At 41.5% G+C, this 22,689-nt stretch overlaps 1 protein-coding gene across 1 annotated transcript; it reads right to left on the minus strand.

The window, feature by feature from the left end:
- Positions 1 to 855: 855 nt before the first annotated feature.
- MYL10 (myosin light chain 10) lies at positions 856 to 19,723 on the minus strand. Its single transcript, XM_073315318.1, has 7 exons — positions 19,646 to 19,723; positions 19,334 to 19,423; positions 13,890 to 13,965; positions 12,166 to 12,270; positions 8,485 to 8,563; positions 2,865 to 2,913; positions 856 to 1,034 (listed from the first exon to the last, which is right to left on the minus strand). The coding sequence occupies exons 1-7, from the start codon at positions 19,721 to 19,723 to the stop codon at positions 936 to 938; spliced, it is 576 nt and encodes a 191-aa protein (XP_073171419.1). The 3' UTR covers positions 856 to 935.
- Between the last annotated feature and the right edge of the window lie 2,966 nt (positions 19,724 to 22,689).

Genomic DNA, 22,689 nt, shown 5'->3' on the forward strand with positions numbered 1-22,689 from the left:
CTCCACCTGTTCCATGATCTGGACAGAGGATTTCTAGCAGCTTCCTTCCCCCTCGGAGTTCCTCAATGCCCAATCAAGTTACACAGATGGGTGGAGGATTTGGGTGTGTACCATAAAGTGCCAAATTTTGCTCTCAGTTATACCAAAGCAAAGCAATCTCATTCATTACTCTGGGGTTCTACCCCCTAAACTCTCCTTATAGAAAGATTGTGATGAAACTAGAAACTGGTGAACAATTTATCTACCCTGATTGCTTGTATGATTGACCCAGGAATAATTTCCTCCCCCTATAACAAAGGTGTTTCTAAGGGTGGAAGGTCATCCCTCAGTTGTTTCCAATAGCGTCTACTTAAAAGTGCTGCAATTCTGTTATTAATAAACTAGGATAATTCTACAATTTCTGTTTTATTGCATGACGGCAAACAAGTCAAGTGATTTATGAAACTGACCACATCACTAAGACAGAAGACAAAAACTTATTTTTTTTATTTACACTTTCATTGTAAGGGGCTGTGAAATGGAACAGAATTCTATTTACAAAATGCTCTTCCCAATGCAATAAGCTAGAGCATTTCTCAATGAGTTTGTGGCACTCATGTATAAAAGACAAAGGTTAAGCAACACTGCACTGCCCAGTGGACCATCTGGTGAACATTAGAACGGTCAATAAATCATGAAAGTACCAGTTCGTCAAGAAAATTCCACTTCAAACCACTGATGGGAAAAAAGGGGATGGGCAAAACTAACAAAATTGGTATTTTCAGCTTTTCTAAAAACAGAAGCATAACTTTAATCTAATTTCAATTGTTTTATTGGTTCTGTTCTGATGACCATATGGTTTCAGCACGCTGAATGCTAAGCTCTCTGTCCCCCATACAAAAGCACTGGGAAATAATGCAGCATAAGATCTCTTCAGAGGAGACGCTCATCTCCTCTTAGTCCTTCTCCTCACCATGGGTGATAACATAACAAAGGTTCTTATAGTCAAGATTACCGGAGACATCTGGAGGGAAAGCAGCAAACATCTGGCTGATCTGCAAAACAAACAGGAAATAAGCATTACAAATGCAGGACGGTAGGACAGGAACTTGTACTGATCTCTGTGACCTAGGGAAATCTTTGTGCCAACTGGCAGAGGGTACAAAGGTGCATAACGGTTACAGAAATCCCCTGGGTCTGGGATCCCCATGCGAGTTGGCCAAAATGTGCCATATAAAGTGTCTGCTGAAAGCCTGTGTCACGCTGGTCATCATAATCATTGTGGGATGTACATATGGAAAATATGTGGGGAGTTATGTTTATATACCTGTTCTCTAGGTCTGGGCAAGTTAGGGCAGAACACCAAAAGGTGATCTACAGACCCTGTCAGGCAGGGGGCAAGAGATGCTTCTCTCTCTCTGACTGGTCATGTGCAAACTAAGCATTGTATGGTTCACAATAGATGCCTGTTTACAGTCCAAGCAAATTGATTGGGGAGGGCTGCAGGAAAAAACAAAAGCAGCAAGGGTTATTCCGTGTAGGAGACAAAACGATGAACTTTTGGAACTATAACTGGGATGCAGATGAACCCCCACTTATCTTCAGGAAAGGGAGACAAGTTGCCAGCAGGGATGGGCTCATGAAAGAAGAGTCTCGGCCATCCTGGTGGGAAAATGCTCTGGGAAGGACTTAGGAGAAAGTAGGACCATATTAGATAAGAGGGCCTCTTGTTAGTTGAGTGTAGGCTCTAGAAGGTGTGCTATGATTTTATTTTCTGTGTCACCATTTGTTTCCAATATTTTAGTTTGCTTCACATGAATCTCTGTTCTTTGCTAAATAAACTTATATTCGCTTTCTCTGTAAACAAATCTAAGTCCTGTGTGTTAAGTGAAGCTGTGTTCTAAGGTGTAACTAGTGAGCTGGGATGAGCTATTCCTTTCAGAGGAGCCAAACTAAGAGTTCTGTGACCCTTCAGTGGAATGGGGGCTGGGCACTTCAGAGGGATGCTTGGAGGAGTCAGGGGTTGGTGTGTGTCTACTGCTAACCTGCATCAGGGTCAGCGGTGCCTGCAAGGGGAGCACTTGCGTTGCCTTTGGCTGGGAGAAGCAGAGAGTTGACCCCTGGCAGGCATGCTTCCTCATGCTGTGGGCAGGTTTTAGCAAGGTGCTCGCAACCCAGGGTACACAATCTCCATATGAATTCCAACCCAGTTCAGCTTCTCAGAAGCCTGGTCCATAGCCCACAATGGAAAATCCTCCATTGACTTCAATGGTTATTGGAACAGGAATCACAACACAGCTGACCTAGTTAACCCACTCCCATTGGAACCCAATACAGCCCTCTAAATAAAAGAAATCCCATCATCATCCAAGCTAGCCCCTCACCCAATAGAATTCCATTCAGTACTCCAGTCTAGCCCCTCAACTAACAGACTCTAGTTTGAACCTCCTCTCAGAGCCCTGCCTCTCAGCTGGCAGAACCCAGGCTAAGTCCCACACAAAGAAGAACTTTTGATAGATTAGTTCAGGAATCCAACAAAATTCCAAACAAGATAATTCCCACAGAAATGCAGCCCAGATCAATGTTCCAGCCCACACCCAACAGAACTTCATTGCCTAGCTCACTGCAGAACAGAACAGCTGACTACAGGTCAGTTTTACATCTCCATGGAAATCTGAGGAATGCTTTTTGTATGTGATGCTGATTTAGCCACGAAATAACTTAGGGGAGGTTTTTTGTATAGTTCCTAATTACCAGAGCTAGCATGGATCTCTGTATCAATCTTGACATGAGCTGAATTCATAAGGCAAAAGAAGGGCAAATGCCCATTGCAGAATAGCAGCTAGAGGGATACTCGTATTTCAAAGAAGGTAAAAGGTCCTTACCTCTTCTTGAGTGAATCGGTCTGCCTGTGTCATAAGCATTTCTTTGATGCTGTTCAAATAAAATGAAATTACCTGGTTAAAGGAAGATAACTGCAGATCACATCTCAGATTGCAAGCTGCTTTCTGAAAATGCGTGTGACTGTATAAATTAGAGCTGCTAATCCTCGAAAGATATTGTAAGAGATTTACTGTGATATCTTGGTTCCAAGAGCCTTTCCCCATCAATGTCACCACATGGTTCTGCCAAGTTATTTTGCTTTGTAACATTTTAAGATTGTTTCCAGTTATTATATTTGTAATATAGCCATTTTCAATGCTTATCTTACCCTAACATGGTGGTTTTCATGCTAGCTGTTTAAAAATGTGTGTAACTTAGCAAAACTGAAAAAAAGAGCATTTTTGTGACGTCTAAGGATGAAAGAAACAGAGCATGAAATGAGAAAGAGGACATGAGAAAGAAGATTTGAAAGAACTCCAGCAGCTATTCCAAATCACCATGAGTATCCTTTTTTTTTTTTTGCAACCACTCATTCCCAGAGGAGATTGTGAACTGCTGTATTTCAAGGTAAAGTATCTTAATCTTGAACTATTGAACTTTAACACAGACCTTATACCACACACAAACTCCCTCCTATGCAATGACATCAAAGAGCGAAATACTCTGGGCCAGAACCTTAGCTGGCCTACGCATTGTTTCTGTACTAGTATACATGTCAAATAGGGGTGTGATTTTTTTATTGAAATTCTCAGATTCATAGAGTTCTAAGCCAGAAGGGAGCCTTAAATCATCTCGTTTGACATCTTGTGTATCATGGGCCATTAAATTTCACTCATTTACCCCTATATTAAGCCCAATAGTTAAACCACTACAACCCCTAGTGTAGATGCAGTTATACCAGTATAACCGTACCTTATACTGGTATAGCTTATTCCCCTCCAGTGCAGGAATAGCTGTACCAGTATAAAGAACCCGTGTCCACTCTAGGTGGGGTAGTACTACTTTAACTATACTAGTATAGTTAAAATGGTACAACTTAGTGTGTAGATAAGCCAAGATCACTTTTACTTTCAACCTTTCCGCATCCTTTATTCAATTATTAGAGCGCAAATTAAAGGCGTGTCTTTATTGTTGTTGTTACCAAAGGATACTTGTGCACTCTCAGAAAGTCCTAGAGGAAGTAGATATAGACCTAAATCTAGAGGAAATAGATTATAAATTGGTGACAGTGGGTCACAGTTAGATGTGTGTGGAGAATTTGAAACAAGAATTGAATCCAACAATTTCCATTTCAGTTTTACATTTTTGAAAATGGAACTGATTTTGAAAAGCATAAAAAATAGCCCTGTGCAACGTCATGGGTGCGTCTTCTGAAAATAGAACCCTTGTGAAATGAAAAGTGCGAATGAATAATACAAAAATCAGAATTTCTTTATGATAGAAGTTGTTAGGATATAGATATTCAGGCCTGTCTGTAAAGGCCTATACTCTAAGAATTTAGGTGTATTCTTATCACTTAGCTAATTCTAGAGGTATAACAGAAAGAATCAAAATCACTGTCTGCCGGTGTAAGGGCCTTCTCCTACTGTGACAGTCTGAGGTCCTGTTCTTAGGCTAAGGTCTTTCAGAAATTTAAGAAATTTCAGAGTAACAGCCGTGTTAGTCTGTATTCGCAAAAAAAAAAAAAGGAGGACTTGTGGCACCTCAGAGACTAACCAATTTATTTGAGCATAAGCTTTCATGAGCTACATCCGATGAAGTGAGCTGTAGCTCACGAAAGCTCATGCTCAAATAAATTGGTTAGTCTCTAAGGTGCCACAAGCACTCCTTTTCTTTTTGTGAGAAATGAAATTTCTGGATTACCAATGGCGCCTGAGGAACAAAATAGTGAAAATATCCACGCAAAATTTCTGGAAAATATTTTCCACAGAGCTCTATATTTTAATACAGCTCTAGTTACGTTACAGTAAATTTCCTGTATTCTTTTCCCACGGTCTTTATTTAGCAAAGTCATATAAAGACTTTCCTTGTCACTAATAATTTTTGTCTTCTTAACCAGACCATTTGTTACATGACCATTGCTTTTGCAATGTAATTATCACATGATCTGCTGCTGCCAGTAATTAAAAGCCAGCAAGATAGTTCTCATGGAAACACATTGATAATTGGATATTTGCACCCTATAAAAAATAGCAGTAGAAAAACATAAATAGGAGGGCGCTGGATACACCAAGCAGCTTGGTGAATGGGAAGAAGCACTTAAAACTACTTGTTGTGTTTTAGGGATCCCAAATAAACTTCCATCTCATACAGGCTTGAATTAGGAAGAGAGCTGGGTGCGATGTGTCCTCTGTTCACAGGCTTAGAGTGTTTTTGGAAAGAAAAAAAGAATATCTAATTATAATCTTCTGATGCATAGCCCGGCCACCCTTGGCATTCTCACAAGTAAGGAGGACTGAGTTAAGGACCTATGCACATTTTCCATTATTTATTTTACAGGGAAACGAACACTCACAATTTCCAAAACTAGAAGCTATGTACTTTTTTTTTTTTGCATAGTATTTTTTTCTCCAAAAAAAAAATTAAAAAAAATCAAAGCCTTGTGGTGACTTTACAGAAACCAGTCAGTGCCCATTTGCCTTGATGTGGCACACGAGATTATATCTGTTCTGGCTAATATCGACTGGTTCTAATATTTAAAATATTTTGGTTGTTCCTTTGATTTCCAAATAATTTTAGAAAATTACCTTTGAAATCCATGGGGCAAGTTGCTTTTTAACGGGAGGAGCCCATCACGCAATGCAGTCTTGGAAAAAGCTATATGGGTTCATGTAAGCACTGGTCTAGATCATGGGAGAACATCCCCAATTCAGTCCTATCGAGTCGAGTCTCCAAAGGGCCAGAAAACATTGAAACTCAAAGAGCCAGTTCCTGAGTTGGTGCAAGTCAACATAGCTTCATTGACTTCATTATTAGAAGTGGCTGACATTGACCAGACTCAGTTCAATCAATGAGAATTGGGACTGAGTCATCTAACCTTTCCAAAAGCTATGCCAGTTTACACCAGCTGTGAATCTGGCCCAAAATATTTTCTCTTTTTGACGTCGTTGTATAAGAGGGAGTTTGTGTGTGGTAAAACGATGTGGAGAAACAAAGTTTGTCATGGAAATTGGAAGTCTGTTACAAACTCCTGGAGCTTTTGGAAAGGTTAGAAAAGTCCATCCCAGTTGCCATCGGATGGACTGAGTGAGTCATTTCCAGACAAGAGGTGAAAACATGCAGCGGGAAGAGACATAAAAATCTCCAGAAGGATGTTAACGATATGAACCTAAAAAATAAGTTCTGACTGAAAGGTCTATGTGACTGAGTTTGGGCGAGCCATCCCACTGTTTTTAATATGGAGGAGTATTATTTATTAAGATATTAACTGTCGTATTGAAAGGGTTGGGTGAGCCACTGTAAAAACGATTGCAAAACCTTCAAATGTCTAAAATTTGGAAGCATATGAATAGAAGTTAAACCTCAAAGACATTTATGGAATTGATTTAATGGTTTGTTCTGTAATGATCAACATTACCCTCGGGTCTAATAAGTAAACATTATGCTCTGTTGTGGTGATGAACTAAAACCATTGTCTAATGTTAGCTGTGCGGAGGAAGTGGGGAGGGTGACCTTCTCCGTCAAGGAAAAAAAAAGTATCATGCTCTCTTCTTCACTTTTGGAGTCATTCCTAATTGCTAATTTGCCCCAGACTTTAAGAGGCTTCATTTGGACCTTGGCGTGTGCAAAGACTGCAGGCTCAGGCATAGGAAGGGGAGCAGCATATTTGGTATACAATATGTTGCTAAAGATGGTGGTGGGAAAAATAACATTTTATGGTTCTGGTGCCATCAGAAGATCGTATTTCAAGGTTGTGATTTCACTACCATGTGATATGGCCTACTTAGCAATAGGATAAACTGTACTCTGATATGTTGAGTCACTTCAGGTGTCCCACTCCCACTGCCCAGGAAGGAGCTCTAACCCAAACTGTCTGGATAATATTAGCCTAAAAACAAACAGGAGGGCTCTTACCTCCAGTTCCTTCCAATTGTTAGCTACACCCACTTGATTAAATTGGGTTGTAGACTCTTTAGGGAAAGGGTTGTTTCTTAGGGCTCATCTCCATGAACACTTAGTTCATGGCAAGCTGGGAGTGCTAGCCTGCCATTGACTAACTGTCTGCATGGATCCCGCTGATGTGTACTAACAATTCATTTATGCATTTTGATCTAGTCCTCTTTGAAACATGACTAGATCAAAGCACATTAACAAACTGTCGTGCATCAGCTGAGTGAACCGGGACAGTAGACTGTGGCAGGCAAGTTTAGGGGAGATTCACACCCCAGCTTGCTGCAAAACGAAATGCCCTTACTCTCTGTTTGTACAGTACCAAGCACAATGAGGCTCTGATACTGATTGGGGACTCAAGTGTAAGAGAAATGAATAACAGTAAATAAAGAAGACATTGTACACTAATTTATTTTTTTTTAATTTACTTGCACTATCCATCAGTTACACCAAACACAGCCCACGAATACTCTGCTTCAGGCTACACATACACATCAGGGAGTCTGAAAGCAGCACAGATGGCTGGAGGTTCACTCACGTTATCACAGTGTTGACAGAACCCCTTGATGTGTCATCATTTTATAACTCATGGCTTCCTAATTAGTATCATTTACAAAATGGACATTGTGAAAGGCCCCAAAACTGGCTGTTGTAGCATAAGTAATTAGGCCCTTATTCGCAAGGTATTTAAGCACGTCCAACTTCAACCATGTGAGCAGTCCCACTGAACTCATAGGTCAGAGTTCCTTAGCTATTTGCCCTCCTTCAAATAATTTATCTCTTGGGCCTGATTCTCATTTATATTAAGGCCCCTTTATGCCACTTAATACCCACATTCAAGCTCCTTTACACTGCCAGATTGGTGTAGAAAGGCCTATTGTATGTAAATAAAAATTGGGCCTCACATCTTTATATAAGCACAGTTGGGGAGCTGTATTTAAAATAATAAATACTACTACTGGTAATAATTAATGATGGGGCTTCCACAATGTCCACTGGTGATCTGGAAAGCTAGAGAAAATAATCATCTAGGAGTAGAGGGCTCAAATGGTAAACATTTAACAAGGGAAGATCCTTTCTCCAAAGCCGTCTCCCTGTATTAATTAAGCTGATTGCTCTATTTTTAAAAGAGGACTAGCCTTCCCCTTCAAGTCAAGCCCTCTTTGAGCGTTCTGCACCAGACACTCATTTTCGTTTTACATATGGAGTTGATCTATAAAGAATGGGTCGTGTGTTGATTTATATCCAAACCTTGAAAAGAGGCTATCTAATGGCATGCATGTGATTACATTTCCGCTGCCTCTTGCAATGTCTAAAGACAATAACATCTCTTTTTGGGGGGATACAAGGACATTTATACAACTGTCTAGTCTTTTGACTGTAGTTTACAAAGCTACATGCTTTTCTGCCTGCCAGCTCATCTGCCTCTTAGAATACTGTAGAATGTACATCCTTTAAACTGCCCCTTTAAGCAGTGCACTTATTTTTTTTAAGGATTATAAATAAACTTACTAGTCTGCCTTTATGTGGCCTTTTCCTTCTGGGTCGAAAATCTTAAAAGCGTTCAGAATGGTCTCTTCTGGGTCCGTGCCTAAAAGAAAATGAAATATAATGTAGATGTCTCTCTGTGTGTGTGTATGTTTGTATGGCTGTCTAATATTTGCTAAATAATTGCATTCATCTGAAAATGGAGCAAAATGGAGAACCCAGCAGTCGTGGGTTTGAAGACAAAGGTTTCTTAAGTCTGCAGCATTTATCATGTCAGATAAACAATAAAGGTGAATAGTTCAGTGTTCAGAAGCTTAAAAATAATAACTCATATCTATTCTGTGTCTGCAGGAGAGAAAACTTCCAGGAACTGGTCTCCAATATCAGTACCCAGAGGATTAGCAGCTTTCAGAAATGAAAATATAACAAACTGTTTCCCTGGCTGGCTTCCTTTAATCTTGTACTGTACGTTCCTTGTAAAAACACTTTTTGATGTTACTTGTTCTCCACTATATAGAGGAGAGGTTATTTCCCTCGCCAAAGGAAATGGGGCTCGTCACCAAAACGAAGTGTCAATGAAATGCAATGGAAACAGGATGATCAATGTACAATAGTGAATTGTCCTTATGTTCTGTATTGTGTTTCCATCTGAGGATCTCAAAGCACCATATAACCCTCACTGACAGGCCTGGGAAGCAGATAAGTATTAGTTAGAGAAAAGAGACGGTCTTTTGGCTAATGCACTAGATTGGGACTCAGGGGACGTGGCTCCTCTTCTCAGATCAGCCTTTCTGCTTGACCTTGGGCAGGTCATTCAAACTCACTGTGTCCATAAAACAGAAATAATACTCCTTCCTTTCTCCCACCCTGGGTCTGTCTCTTCTATTTAGACTGTAAGCTCTTGGGAACAGGGACTCTCTTACTATGTGTCTCTACAGTTCTGAGGACAATATTGGTTTGGGCTTGTGGGTGGTACCATAATACAAATAACCATTAACAACAGTAGTACAAAATCCAATGTTCCAACAAGTAAACTGAGCCACACAGATCATTTAAATTAATTGGAATGGTGAGTCTTTGAAGTGTAATTATAATAGGAAAATGTGCTCTCAATGTAGCAATGCCATTATGTCATGCAATGTAACAGAGACAGAACCCAGGAGCTCTGACTCCCAGTTCTTTGCTCTGTCTATCAATCCACACTCCCTGACCACTCCCCAAGAAGTTTCTTTCTTGCTCAAGGTTTCACAAGAATATTTAGCACATGGCTGTGCAGTAGCTGAACTGACAGGGTGGCCCATAACAGTTTGGTCAATGATCCATAAACTAGAGGACTTCTTTCTAGGCCTTTGTACCACCGGCCATGAGTATTCTTCTGCAAAATTCTGGACACTAATTTCAAACCGCAATGGCTATGCGTTCAATGCAGTGAGTGTTGGTATTTAATGTTTCGATTGTCCCATGCAGTGAAACTTATCCCAGCTCGGAGGAGGGGGTTGCCTTTTAAGCAGTCACCTCTGCGTGGGGGATTTTTTTCCTCTTAGTGCGTTTCACATTTTCTACTCTGTCATATCCTTGGACTTCAGCTTTGAAGAGAAGCAGTGCAGCAGGCATTCTTTATTGATTAGCTAGTAAATAAAGTGGTTTCTTTGATGTGAGGCATCTCTGTTTTCTGTACAAATTGCATTATTCCAAATCCCTGTAGAAACAGCTCCATGTGGTTGGCATTAACATAAACTGAGTTTTGTTAGCTGTTCATCTGGCATCATAATATCAATATACAAAGCTAAAGCTTGTCTCAAAAATCCCAGCTCCCCTTTTATGACAGAAATCAATTACAGCACAACAAATTTTACTTAGAAAGCACCTTTCACCAAACTCTCTGAGTGGTACTTAGATAATAAAAAGTGTTGCAAAATTGCCATATCCACTTCCTCCAGCCCATTCTCCCTTTATAATTGTACTACAAAGACTCTTCATCCCAATTAGTTTTGATTGGGAATGTGCAGTCTTTTCGCTCTCCTTATTTTGCATGACAAACCCAACCAGAAGGGCATGACAAGCACAGCTGTGATTTTCCCTTTGACAAATGGAAAGAAGAAGAAAAAAAAGCTCTTCTGCTAATAGCCAACAGGAAACCTGTGGACAAGAGGGGTACACTTCACCCATTTACCTTCCTGTGCTGTCTCTGTTTTCATGCCACACAGTTGGCAGGGCTGGAATCCCACCAGGCTTCAGCAATTGTGAGAGGCAAAGGACAGAAAGGAAAAGAGGCACCTTGCCAAGCGCTGTGTGATCATGGACATTACGAATAGGCAGGAGTCTGCACTAGTGCACTCCAGAAGGGTGAATCAAGATATCCAGCAGATTCCAGCTAGAGCACTGTGAAGGAGGCAGAGTGTTACCTTCTGAGGGTATGCCGACGTTGTAATCACCAGGTGCGTGATGATATACCTGAACTAGCTTTAATGTAGCTAGCTATGGCAGTTTGGTGCAGGCTAGCCCCACAAGTAATTACCCAGAATACCAGACTTGTACAGCCATGGCTTCACCGCTCCAGTACCCAAACTAGCCAGATTAAAACTAGCTAGGGTATGTCTACACGAGTTGCAATCATGTCCTGTGATTGCAGGGCTGACATATCCTAAGGGTCTAAGGGTTTGTCTTAAATAAATAAAGATGCACATGCCACTGTGATGGGCAGATTAGAGAGAGAACGAGAGATCAGATAAACTTTAAGAGATATTACTGGTTCTACTGACCTAACTCATATTAAGTTCAAGTCCACCTCAAACCTTACCACTTTCTGTTCCAAGAACAAGGAGCACTTCTTTGACCTTGACTTCAATAATATAGACACACAACACAGCAAACATGAAATAAATAATTCAAAAATATGTTGTTATTTTTTCAAATCCCAACATAATATTCCCCCTTGAGAGGAAATGGGAGGAAAGAGAGAGACAGCAAACACTAGCTATAACACTTAATGGACTTCGGAAGGTGTTCAGATTGTAAGGGGATGAAGGTGGTACAAGAACCTGAACAGAACAGAATAGAACAGAATTACCTTGATGCGAAGGCCAAAGCTTTCTCTCCTCATTAATATTTATTGAAAAGATGACTGGAGGTGCATCTTAGCCACTGGGATCTTTCTTCTGCAATTCTTGGCCATGTACAATGCAAAAAATTGAACTAAATTACTGGCTTCTGGTTAGAATCTAGTATCTGTGGCAGAAATCTCTGTATTTTACATGACATTGGGCCAAATTCCCCTCTGTTATAACTCTAGTGAAGTCAACTGAGATTAAATCAGTTCACTTTGCCCACTAATCAGCAGTGTCTGGGCCAAATCTTGGTCACACTGAAGTCAATAGCAAAACTCCCATTGATATGAATCACACCAAGGTTGGGTCATCTGTCTCCAACCTGCAGGAAAAATGAAGAATGGCCATGTGGCTAAGGCACTCTACCAAGAGTCAGTTCTCAGCTCTGCCACAGATTCCCTGTGCGTCCTAGGGCATGTCACTTAGTCTCTCTGTGCCCTAATTCCCTGTTTGCAAAAATGGAGACAATTCCTCCCCACCTCACAGGGGTGTATTCAAGATGCATAGATCGATGTTTGTGAGGTGCTGACGTATTACAACAAAGAGGTCCATATAAGTACACTGATAGATACCTCTCTAACCCACCAATGGTACATACCTTTCAGTTTTTCACCAAACATAGTCAGGAAAATAGTGAAGTTAATGGCACCTGGAGCTTCCTGCACCATGGCTTCTAGCTCTTCATTCTTGACATTCAAACGACCTGTAGTAGCAGAGATAATTTTTCATAATAAATAATCATTTTATTTCAAGAAGTGATTCCACACTACCCCCTTTCCACAGTCGTGGTCTGGGCTCAGCAGAACAATGTTAATGATGTGGTAAGACATAAGAACATAAAACCAGCCATATTGGGTCAGACCAATGATCCATCTAGCCCAGTATCCTGTCTTCTGACAGTGGCCAACGCCAGGTGCTTCAGAGGGAATGAACAGAGCAGGTCATCATCCAGTGACCCATCTCTGGTCACCCATTCCCAACTTCAGGTAGATGTCATTCAAAAAGTCACCATCATAAAACAAACTGAAGGAGTTGGCTACAGGATAAAAAGGCAAAAGAAGGAATGGGAGGGGAAAGTAATAGATATGGGGGCAATAATAGCCAACATGGGGAACCATTTCTGAAGAAACTGATTCTCTTTCCCCACGGGTGAAATCCAGAATTTCAGCCCTTGTCCTAGTACACAGTCACCCGACATGAGATGGTTTTGTGATGATGGAATCATAATAAGAATGGACAGATGACTTGGGTAACCCTGTTTGTTCCCTTTCTTCCCTGCAGGACCTTGACTAGAGTTGAGATTCTGATAGCCCTGCTCAAATTGAGTCGTACCTTGCTAAGTGTGCAGTCCCATTGATTTCAGTGGGCCTAGCTGAAGGGTGAGATGCTATCTGGCATGAATTAAGGGTATCAGAAACTGGCCCTAGGAAATGAACATTCCAGAGTAACATTAGTTACAGTTGGCAGTTTCCTCACTATCACTATAAAGATTTGGGTAGCTGCAGTATGGACTCTACTGAAGTCTGATTCCACCACAGGGAGCATTGTGGATTTTAATCATTAACTCCTCTTGATAATATCCAGATGGCAAAAGCCCAGACACCTACATTGCTGTTCAAGCCTCAAATGCTGCAAAAGGGATGTATCTCCAGGTTTGGGTTTATGAGCCTTTTGACCTTCCACTGCATGGGAAGGCCCGATGTTGTAAGGTGTTAAATGAGCTCTAGACTTATGACTTGAAAAAGGCATTTCTTAACCTCATGACACACACATTCCAATCTAGGTCAGGGCACAGAGGAACAGACCTTCACATGAAGTTCCCACGTTGGCGTGGGAAGGATGGCGGCTGGTCCATGACAGAAACATTAATTGGTAGATATTTACAGGACTCTTAGATGAAAAAGGTGCAGCTCAAGAAGCCTGGATAAAAAGGCAAATCAGAAATGCCTGGCACGGACCCCTACTTGGGTGGGCTAATTATGAAAGGGTTGATGGGGAGGGATCAGTCTCTTAGGAGAGGATGTCAGCTGCACCACTCTCTATCACCCGCCAACGAATCCCAGAATGGCCCTCATTTAGCCTTTGAAAGGGGCTGCTCAGTAAACTTCCCTGCTAGAGATAGACAGCCAAGATAGCAGCTACCAGCCATAGAGGAGAAGGATCAAATTGAGCAGGTTTGGCAGGTTTTCCCTTTGGCTCTCTGAGCCTCATGCATATCTTATGACTCATCCAGCTCTAATTTTAATATAATCCTTTCATATGCGCTTGAAATTTAAATTGCATTTAGAGTACTTTTATTTATTTATTTATTTGTTCACTCACCTAGTGCGGCAAATGTATCTCTCAGGTCTGCTTTGTCAATGAAGCCATCTCTATTCTGATCCATGATGGTAAAAGCCTATTAAGAGAAAAGGGGCATTATGTTACCATTGCCTCTTGATGGCCCATTGTAAATCCTGATACTCATCAATGTGGTATTATATTTGTGTTAGAAAGGGGAATATTTATCTTTCCTTTATTAATCCACAACGTACAGCGTTATTTTGCATTACTTACTTTCAACACGTTAATGTATCTTGGCAAGAGATTTAATTAAACCCACCCAAACTTCTTCTTACTAAATTAACACTTGGAGCAGCATCTAGTTGGGTCTATGCCAGTGCTGTCAGATCCAGCCATTCAGGCTTTAACCCGTGAAAGCTTGGATTAGGGAAGCTCTAGTCACAGCTGCCACAGAGGCTGTTACATGGGTTGTGTACCCCTGCCTATATCACATTGCCCTGTGAAGCTAGAACAAGCTGTAAGACAATTAACAACAGTGGCCATCACAAACTGATACTGAGTTAAAATCAAAGTTCTGTGGTGGCTAACAGGAAAGTCTCATAGAGGAAATAAAAACACAAAAGTGAAGGAAGAAAACTCAGAAATCTCGACTTTGATGTGTTATTTATTCAACCCAGGCTTGTTGCCCTTTCCAACACACTGTGGTCCTTCAGGCTGTGGTCTAATTGTTCCCTGAATGATTGACCTAAAATATCTCCTGTCAGGCAATTCTTGATAGTTTGCAGAAAATACACTTGTTGTTTTGTAGTTTTTAGCCAACACACAATTTTGGAACTTTAACCTCTTCTCCATTCATCATTAAATATACCAATCTGCCTACCTACCTACCTACATACACACAAAGGTCATAATTTAAAATTTTCTTATATTTTGAAAGATTTTAATGATTTGAGAGATATTTTCCTGAGCTTACAATGGCAACATTGGAAGAACCAATAATATCTCTGAAAGTGGTATTTATCTATCTATCTATCCATCTCTCTATCTATCCATCCATCCATCCACCCATCCCAGGGACCTTCTACATGCTTCCCAAAGACACACAATCAAGGGAATTCAGGCAGACTCATAATATCTGGCTACAGCACTCTTACTGGAGGAAACTCAGTACTCAGAGAAAACATCCTCAAATCACTCAGCACACAACAGGCCAGCTTCCCCCAAGACACTACCAACTGTCTCCAGAAACGCCACATTAACACCTCCTCAAGAACACCATCCTTGCCACCACTGATGTCACCTCCTTCTACACCTACATCCCTTACCATGATGGCATTGCTGCCTGCCTCAAATGCTTACGGGATAATGTACAACACTCACATATCCCTCTAAATGCATCACCAAACTCATTGATTTCATTTTCGCTCACAACAGCGTCACACTTAACAACAAACACATTGTCCAAGCTATGGGAACAGCCATGGGTGCTAAGATGGCTCCCCAATATGCCAACCTCTTCATGGGCCACCTCAAAGAAGAATTTCTGGAAAAATGCACTGCAAACCAATGATATGCCTGACATACATCAAGGATGTTTTCATTTCCACCATAACTTCAACAACCCATCCATCAAACTCATTCTAGAACACTCCACACCACCAACTTCCTGGACATCATGACTAGCTTCAGCAACAGAACCCTACAAAAGACCCAAGAAACCCACAGATCACCACACTTATCTCCACAAATGCACACCAGACACACAAAACAATCTAGAAAAGGAGGACTTGTGGCACCTTAGAGACTAACAAATTTATTTGAGCATAACCTTTCGTGAGCTACAGCTCACTTCATCCAATCAAGTGAGCTGTAGCTCACGAAAGCTTATGCTCAAATAACTTTGTAAGTCTCTAAGGTGCCACAAGTACTCCTTTTCTTTTTGTGAATACAGACTAACACGGCTGCTACTCTAAAACAAAACAATCTGTTGTCCACACCAAGGCACTCAGATACCACAGAATTTGCTCTGAACAGGAAGTCTGGGATACACACCTAAACACACTTAAAACAGCCTTCACTAAACAAGGACAGTCTGTCAGTGAAGTAGATCATATCATGGAAAGAGACACCCAAATACCCTGGGAGAACATGCTTCAATCCAGGAGGGGAAGAAAAACATTGACTGCACACCCCTAGTTGTCACCTTACCACCCCAGACTGGAACATATATCAGGTATTATCAAACAATTACAACCACATGTTGGACGGGGCTCACATTCTGAAATAAATTTTTCCCAAACCCCTTCTTCTGGCCTTCAAATGATGCCCCAGTCTCACCAAGCTGATCATCAGAAGCAAGCTCCCCACAGACCAGGATCCACCAACTCAAAGTGGTACCACACCCTGCCAGAACAACAGATGCAAAACCTACAGACATATCTCCACTGCTACAATGATCAACATCTCCCAAAACACACCTTTCAAGGTTCATGAGTTCTACATGCCTATATAGGCATGAACATGTGATGTATCTCATCCAGGGCATCAAATGCCCCAACAACGACTATGTGGGTAAAACCAGACAATCACTGCACTCTCAAATGAACTTCCACATTAAAATGATAAAAGACAAAAACACCATTTCACCCCTGGGTGAACACTTTTCATGAAGCAATCGCTCCAGATCTGACCTCTTGGTACTCATCCTCAAAGGAAACCTGCACAACCCTTCAAAAAGCAAGCCTGGGAGCTTAAATTCATAACTCTGCTAGACACTCAAAACCATAGACTCAGAGACACTGGTTTTAAGGCTCATTACAACAATTTGTAACACACCCATTGCCTGCTTACCCTGAATTCCTCACTTCATTATAAGTAGTCTCCTACAGCATGTGTAAACCCTTATGCTTAATACTCTACCCCTGAATTGCCCACTTCATTTTAAGTGGTCTCCCACCACGTGTTAACTCCTTATCCTTAACTATTTGTCCCAACTTGTATTTAGCTCCAACACTCTGGTTTCCTTCCCCAGACCTGAAGAGAGCTCTGTGAAGCTCAAAAGCTTGTCCCTTCCACCAACAGAAGTCGGTTCAGTAAAAGACATTGCCTTACCCACCTTGTCTCTATCTCTCTACCTATCTTTTGTGCCCATTTCCATGGTACTGTATCTTTTACCAGCTCTGATGTCCTCTTGTTTATGGATATACATTAACTATAATGAGAGGTAACATCCACAGGTACATATAGCTAGCTCACTCTATCTGCCGACCATAATCTGTATAGATTTGTAGTCTACAGCTCTGTGTAAAAAGTGAAAAAGTGAAAAAGTTTTTACTAATATCCAACCTAAACCTCCCCCACTGTAGCTTGAGACCATTACTCCTTGTTCTATCATCTGGTACCCGAGAACAGTTTAGATCCACCCACTTTGGAACCCCCTTTTAGGTAGTTGAAAGCAGCTATCAAATCCCCCTTCACTCTTCTCTTCTGCAGACTAAATAATCCCAGTTCCCTCAGCCTCTCTTCATAGGTCATGTGCTCCAGCCCCCTGATCATTTTTGTTGCCCTCCACTGGACTCTCTCCAATTTTTCCACATCCTTCTTGTAGTGTGGGGCCCAAAACTGGACACAGGATTCCAGATGAGGCCTCACCAATGCCGAACAGAGGGGAACGATCACGTCCCCCGATCCGCTGGCAATGCCCCTACTTATACAGCCCCATTTGCCTTCTTGGCAACAAGGGCACACTGTTGACTCAGCAGGACTAACTCAATGGTCTGTACTAAACTCAGTGCTAGTCCCTGATTCAGGAAAGTAATTGAGAATGTGCCCAATCTGAAGCACGTGAATAGTTCCACTGAATAATCTTCTGAGCTGATTATAGCCAACAGGACTCTTTTCATTGATTTTAATGGGCTTCGGATCAGGCCATAAGTGTATAAAGTTGGCTGAAATCTGGGGGAGGGTGTGAGACTCTTTTTGGTGAAAAATGGCTTTAATTTTTAATTTTAGTCAAAATTCCCCAGTTTTTCCACCAGAAACTGAAAACTTACCAAAAATGGTTTTAGGTTTTGAGTTTGAATAGGGAAAAGTAAAACTAAACTTCTGCAAGAAATATTTTTAAATGATCATTTAAAATACTTCACACAAAAATTGGCATTTTTGACCAGCTCTAGTTTGTGCAGTTGGGTTTTAGATTGCAACCCTTTAAGAAAGAAAATGGGGCATTGATTATGTTGCTGATAAAAGCTGGTTAAGTAGTGCTGAACACTTACTGTTAATTCCACAGAAAAGATCAACAGTTTCGATGAATTTTCTTTGGTCATGTTCACAATCTCTTGTGTGGGTTCCAATGGTCGTTCATAACACTGAGCTTCAATAACGTGAATCCTCATGGAAAGTGAATTTTAAAGCCACGTGTATGAAAATGAATTGTATATATTCACACACCCCAAGAGTCACTCTGGAAGTGCTTTTGTTCACTCGGGGAACAGACATGATAGGATACATCTTCTCTGACCATCCAGAGCTAATCAACACAGCTCAAAGAATGAACATACAAAACAACTTGCAGTCAATATACAAATTAACAAAAGTCATGGCGGAAGCAATGAATAATTTAAAATGACAAATCTGAGGAAACTCTGATGTGCTCATGGACATTCCAGAAGAAGGAAAATAGCCTAAATACATCAAGTAAATTATCCATCATTAATTATTCATTCAGCTCTTATACCCAAGTCATTAGTTTTGACTCTACACAGGTAACTGATCAAGAAATCAACAATACATAGTTAACCCAGACTCTTCTTGAACTGCAGGAGCCTGAATTAGTTAACCTTATGTGCATTACTGTAAAGTCCTTATTTTTGTGGGCATTTGGGAAGAGGTAGGTTGAGGGTTTCGTGGAATTTGGTTTCTGGTTTGGGGGTTGGGTTGTTAGTAGGGTGACCAGATGTCCAGATTTTATATGGACAGTCCTGATTTTTGGGTCTTTTTCTTATATAGGCTCCTATTAGCCCCCACCCGCTATGCCGATTTTTCACACTTGCTGTCTGGTCACCCTAGTTGTTAGAGAAAGGTGTGTATTACGGAACTATCCATTAATTAAAGCCCCAGTTCAGGAAAGTATCCCAGCATTGAAACACATGCTTAAAGTTAAGCATATGCTTAAATGATGTCTTGAATGTAAATAGCCTTAAGCATGTGATTTTCTGAGTGAATTGTATAGTAATTTTTTTTGTATTGAGCTTTGTAGGTTTTTAAATAACGTGTAATACCTAGATCTTGAGTCAAGAAAGAAAGAAAGAAAAATTCATAAAAGTGAACAAGCAAAATGAGTTATCAGCCAAACCACTAAGATGATTCAGAAAACAACTGTGTATTCTATTAAAGCAGATGAACAAAGTAACGACTGCAAACTAATCCTAGGCAGTGATGGGAGATGTATAACATAGCCATACAGGATAACAAAGTTGGCCCACCTCTTTAAACTCCTGAATCTGGGTTTGATCGAACATGGAGAATACATTGGAACCACCTCCTTCTGTCTTCTTCTTTGCCTTTTTTGGAGACTATAAAAGAAATAAAGAGATCAAGTAGGTAATAAATAACACTTGGAACACCAGGTAAGACAACAACACTTATAATGGAAGGAAATATGCGTGCACAAGTAGCATGAGAGGGTTGTATTTGGTTATATTTTCTCCCACGTTTGATTCAGTACTTAGTTGTGCAACAAATATATAAACACAGAAAAATGCTGTTTGGTTACAGAACACAGGGTGCATTTTTACCAAGGAGTTTTGTCGCCAGTGGCTTTCTGTGGCCTGGATTGTAACCTGATAATCCAGCCTGAGTAAGAGGCAGTACATGGTTATGTTGCCCCAGGAGCAGTGCAGGAACCAGACTTGGAGAGCCACAAGCTGGTCCTTGCTTCTTGGGGGCAGTGGTCTCTGCCAGCCCATTTGCTAGTGCTGATTACTTTCCTCTCAGTGCTGGCTGAGTTATGCTGGCTGGCTGGTTAGGGGTGGAAGAAGCTAAGACTCTGACCTCTCCCCCCCCAACATCTGATAGCACCCCACCAGCAGCTGCTCCCTCCCCCTTCCCTGCCGGCTCTGGCAATGCAAGTAGCTTGCATTGGGGAGTGAGGAAGCTCCTTATTTTACTTTACTCCCCTGAATGGCCAGGCAGCCAGGCTCAAAATTAAGCCCTATATGGGTCTGTCTACACTGCAGCTGGTAGCGAGCCTTCCAGTCTGGGTAGACAGACTTTCGTTAGCGAGGCTCAAGTGAGCACACTAGAAGTAACAGCGTGGACATTGTGGCATGGGCTGGAGCTCAGGCTCTCAAGCCTGGCTCGCTCCCAGCTGCAGTGAAGACAGACCCTATAAGGCCTCTAATATGGAGCTGTGAAATGAAAACATGCAGTACTGAGTGGACAGATCCTTCCAAGGTACAAACACTGTCTATGTTCAGAGGAAAACACACGCCCTAAGTTCTGTTCCAGCAAAAGAGAGCCAGCTGACGTGTAATCAGACATTACATTCGCTCCCTTCAGTACTTGCATGGCCCCCACGACTACAGTATCTGTGCGCCTCACCATCTTTAATGCATTTGTCCTCACAACATCGCAGTGAGGCAGGTCAGTACTATTATCCCCATTTTAAAGATGGAGCCAAAGCCCAAATCCTCAAAGGTATTTAGGGGCCTAACTTCCATTGATTTCAATACCTAAAAACCTTTGCGGATCTGGGCCCACATGTCTTGCCCAAGGTTGAGGGTATGTCTACACAGGGAAAAAAACCTCATCAGCGAGTCCAAGTCAGCAGACTCAAGCTAAAAATAGCCCAGTCGATGCTCAGGCTCTGAAGCCCAGTAGGTTCAGAGCCCAACTTAGAACACCTACTTTTAGTACATGCCCAAATCTGTAGATACAAGTTCTGAGACTCACTACCATAGGGTTTTTTGCTGTGTAGACAGACCCACAGGGAATCTGTGGCAAAGCAGAGAGCTGAACCTGGGCCTCCTGAGCAGTAGGTTAGTACTAACCAGTGGACCCATCCTTAACCCCATTTGTATTATAGTCCTGTCTGCCCCTTAAGTAATAGAAAACAAAGAAAAATTCTGTTCTGTTTGGACTATGCTGTATAGAACAGAAGGCAAATTTCTCCTCTCACCAAAATCTGCCAAGATTCAGATGAGATCCTGGGACTGAGAGCTGGTCAAAGACATTTTTCCATCTAGCACTGCTGGAAATATATAGTGTCCGGTCAACTTAACTTGCCATGCAGATTTCAGCATTCAGCCATCCTGGTGAGAATCTCATGTTATGGTATATACTCCACACACGTACACACATTGTACCTATCTTCTGGAACACAAACTTCTGTACTATGGGAAATGCATGAGAGAATGTATTTGCTGGGAAGAAAAACAAAGACAAAATGCCACCCAAGACGTGGAAAGATATGTGAACAAATGGAATGTTTAATTAATGTAGAAATATTGATTTTGGAAAATAAACAGATTCCTTCCTCCTCCTCACACGGAATGAGTGCGGGTTTGAGCCAAAATGGGCAGCATTTCACACAATTTGAGGTGCCTGGTGGACATTTTCAGCATTTCTAGTTAAAATGGAAATCTAGGGACAACCCCACTTATGAACAGTGTATTCATTCCCCAAGGTAAAAAGAGAACAGATGTTAGCCCATTGAGTACACTGATACCCCTCTAGGGGCAAATGACTTCACAATGTAAGCAATACCTGCAGGGCTGGCCTTAGATTCTGGGAGAGGGTCAGGAGGATGGCTTCATAAGGGCTCCTCAAACTTAGCTGATCCATCTGAAAGGGCAATTTGTGAGCCATCACTAGCTTTTTTTTGCTGCAAATAAGGGCAGCCCGGTTGCTCAGACCATGTATGATTTTTTTATTCACCCTGATAAATTTTCCTCCCTAATAATCAATTTACTTTCTGAAGGTTAACACCACAATGAAAAGGGCTAGAATCCTACTCCTACTCCTCCCAGGGCAAGGCCTGATTACGCCATGCAACGGGTACTCCCTGGCTAATTTTGGTGAGTTGTCTATATAGACAGCTCAGAGTGCATACACAGTAGGGTCTTTAAGCAGGAGTTGCAGTTTTATGAAATGATGTGGTAAAACCCAGAGTTGTGGCACATTGCCAATACAAAGAAAAATCAGCTCACTTTTTTAAAAAAAGAGTGTTAAAGCCCATAGAGACTGAAGCCTATTTATCCACAGAACAAGTACTGTACCGGGAAAATTCAAACCCTTAACCCCACCACATCAATGATTTGTTAATAGACTTCAATCCTGACCCCTCCAGGGTTGATAAAGGATTGTTCACTGCCAATATTGACCATTCTGTCTTTAATTTTTCTGCTTAAAGTCCACGTATGGGTCCCAGTTAACACCTTTTATGATGTGGTTACCCGTGGAATCAGACTGAGACCACCAAATCATGTCACAGAGGCCACCAAGCAGCTGTCAGATGGCAGTGCCTTTCCATCACTGGTTCCAAATTCAAACTGTTGGATCTAGGGCTCAAAAGATTATCATCAGTCCACTGGGCTATCCAGCCTCCCAAATCCTTGCTTATGGGTGGTGTGTGTTGAATTACCAGGAGATCCATATTCACAGAGCAGCTTGACTCAATCGTGGGAGAATGGGAACATGAGGCAGGCTGAGGGGCTAACGGCAGTAGATGAGACTTCACCTTGTTGGTGGTGTAAGTGAAACCCAAAAGGCAAATAAAAGAGAGCAGAAATGCGTCTGAGCTGCAGAGTTTGCGCTTGGATCGAAAACTCCCCGCAGTTCT

The sequence above is a fragment of the Lepidochelys kempii genome, chromosome 17 (assembly GCF_965140285.1).
Source record: "Lepidochelys kempii isolate rLepKem1 chromosome 17, rLepKem1.hap1, whole genome shotgun sequence".
NCBI lineage: Eukaryota > Metazoa > Chordata > Testudines > Cheloniidae > Lepidochelys > Lepidochelys kempii.

Coding starts and splice junctions, on each gene's coding strand:
- MYL10 (XM_073315318.1), bottom strand. CDS start 19,723: ATGTACTGCCTCTTACTCAGGCTGGATTATCAGGTTACAATCCAGGCC. Junction 13,966..19,333: donor AGATTCAGGAGTTTAAAGAG/GTGGGCCAACTT, acceptor TTCTCTTAATAG/GCTTTTACCATCATGGATCA. Junction 8,564..12,165: donor GTTTGGTGAAAAACTGAAAG/GTATGTACCATT, acceptor ATTTTCTTTTAG/GCACGGACCCAGAAGAGACC.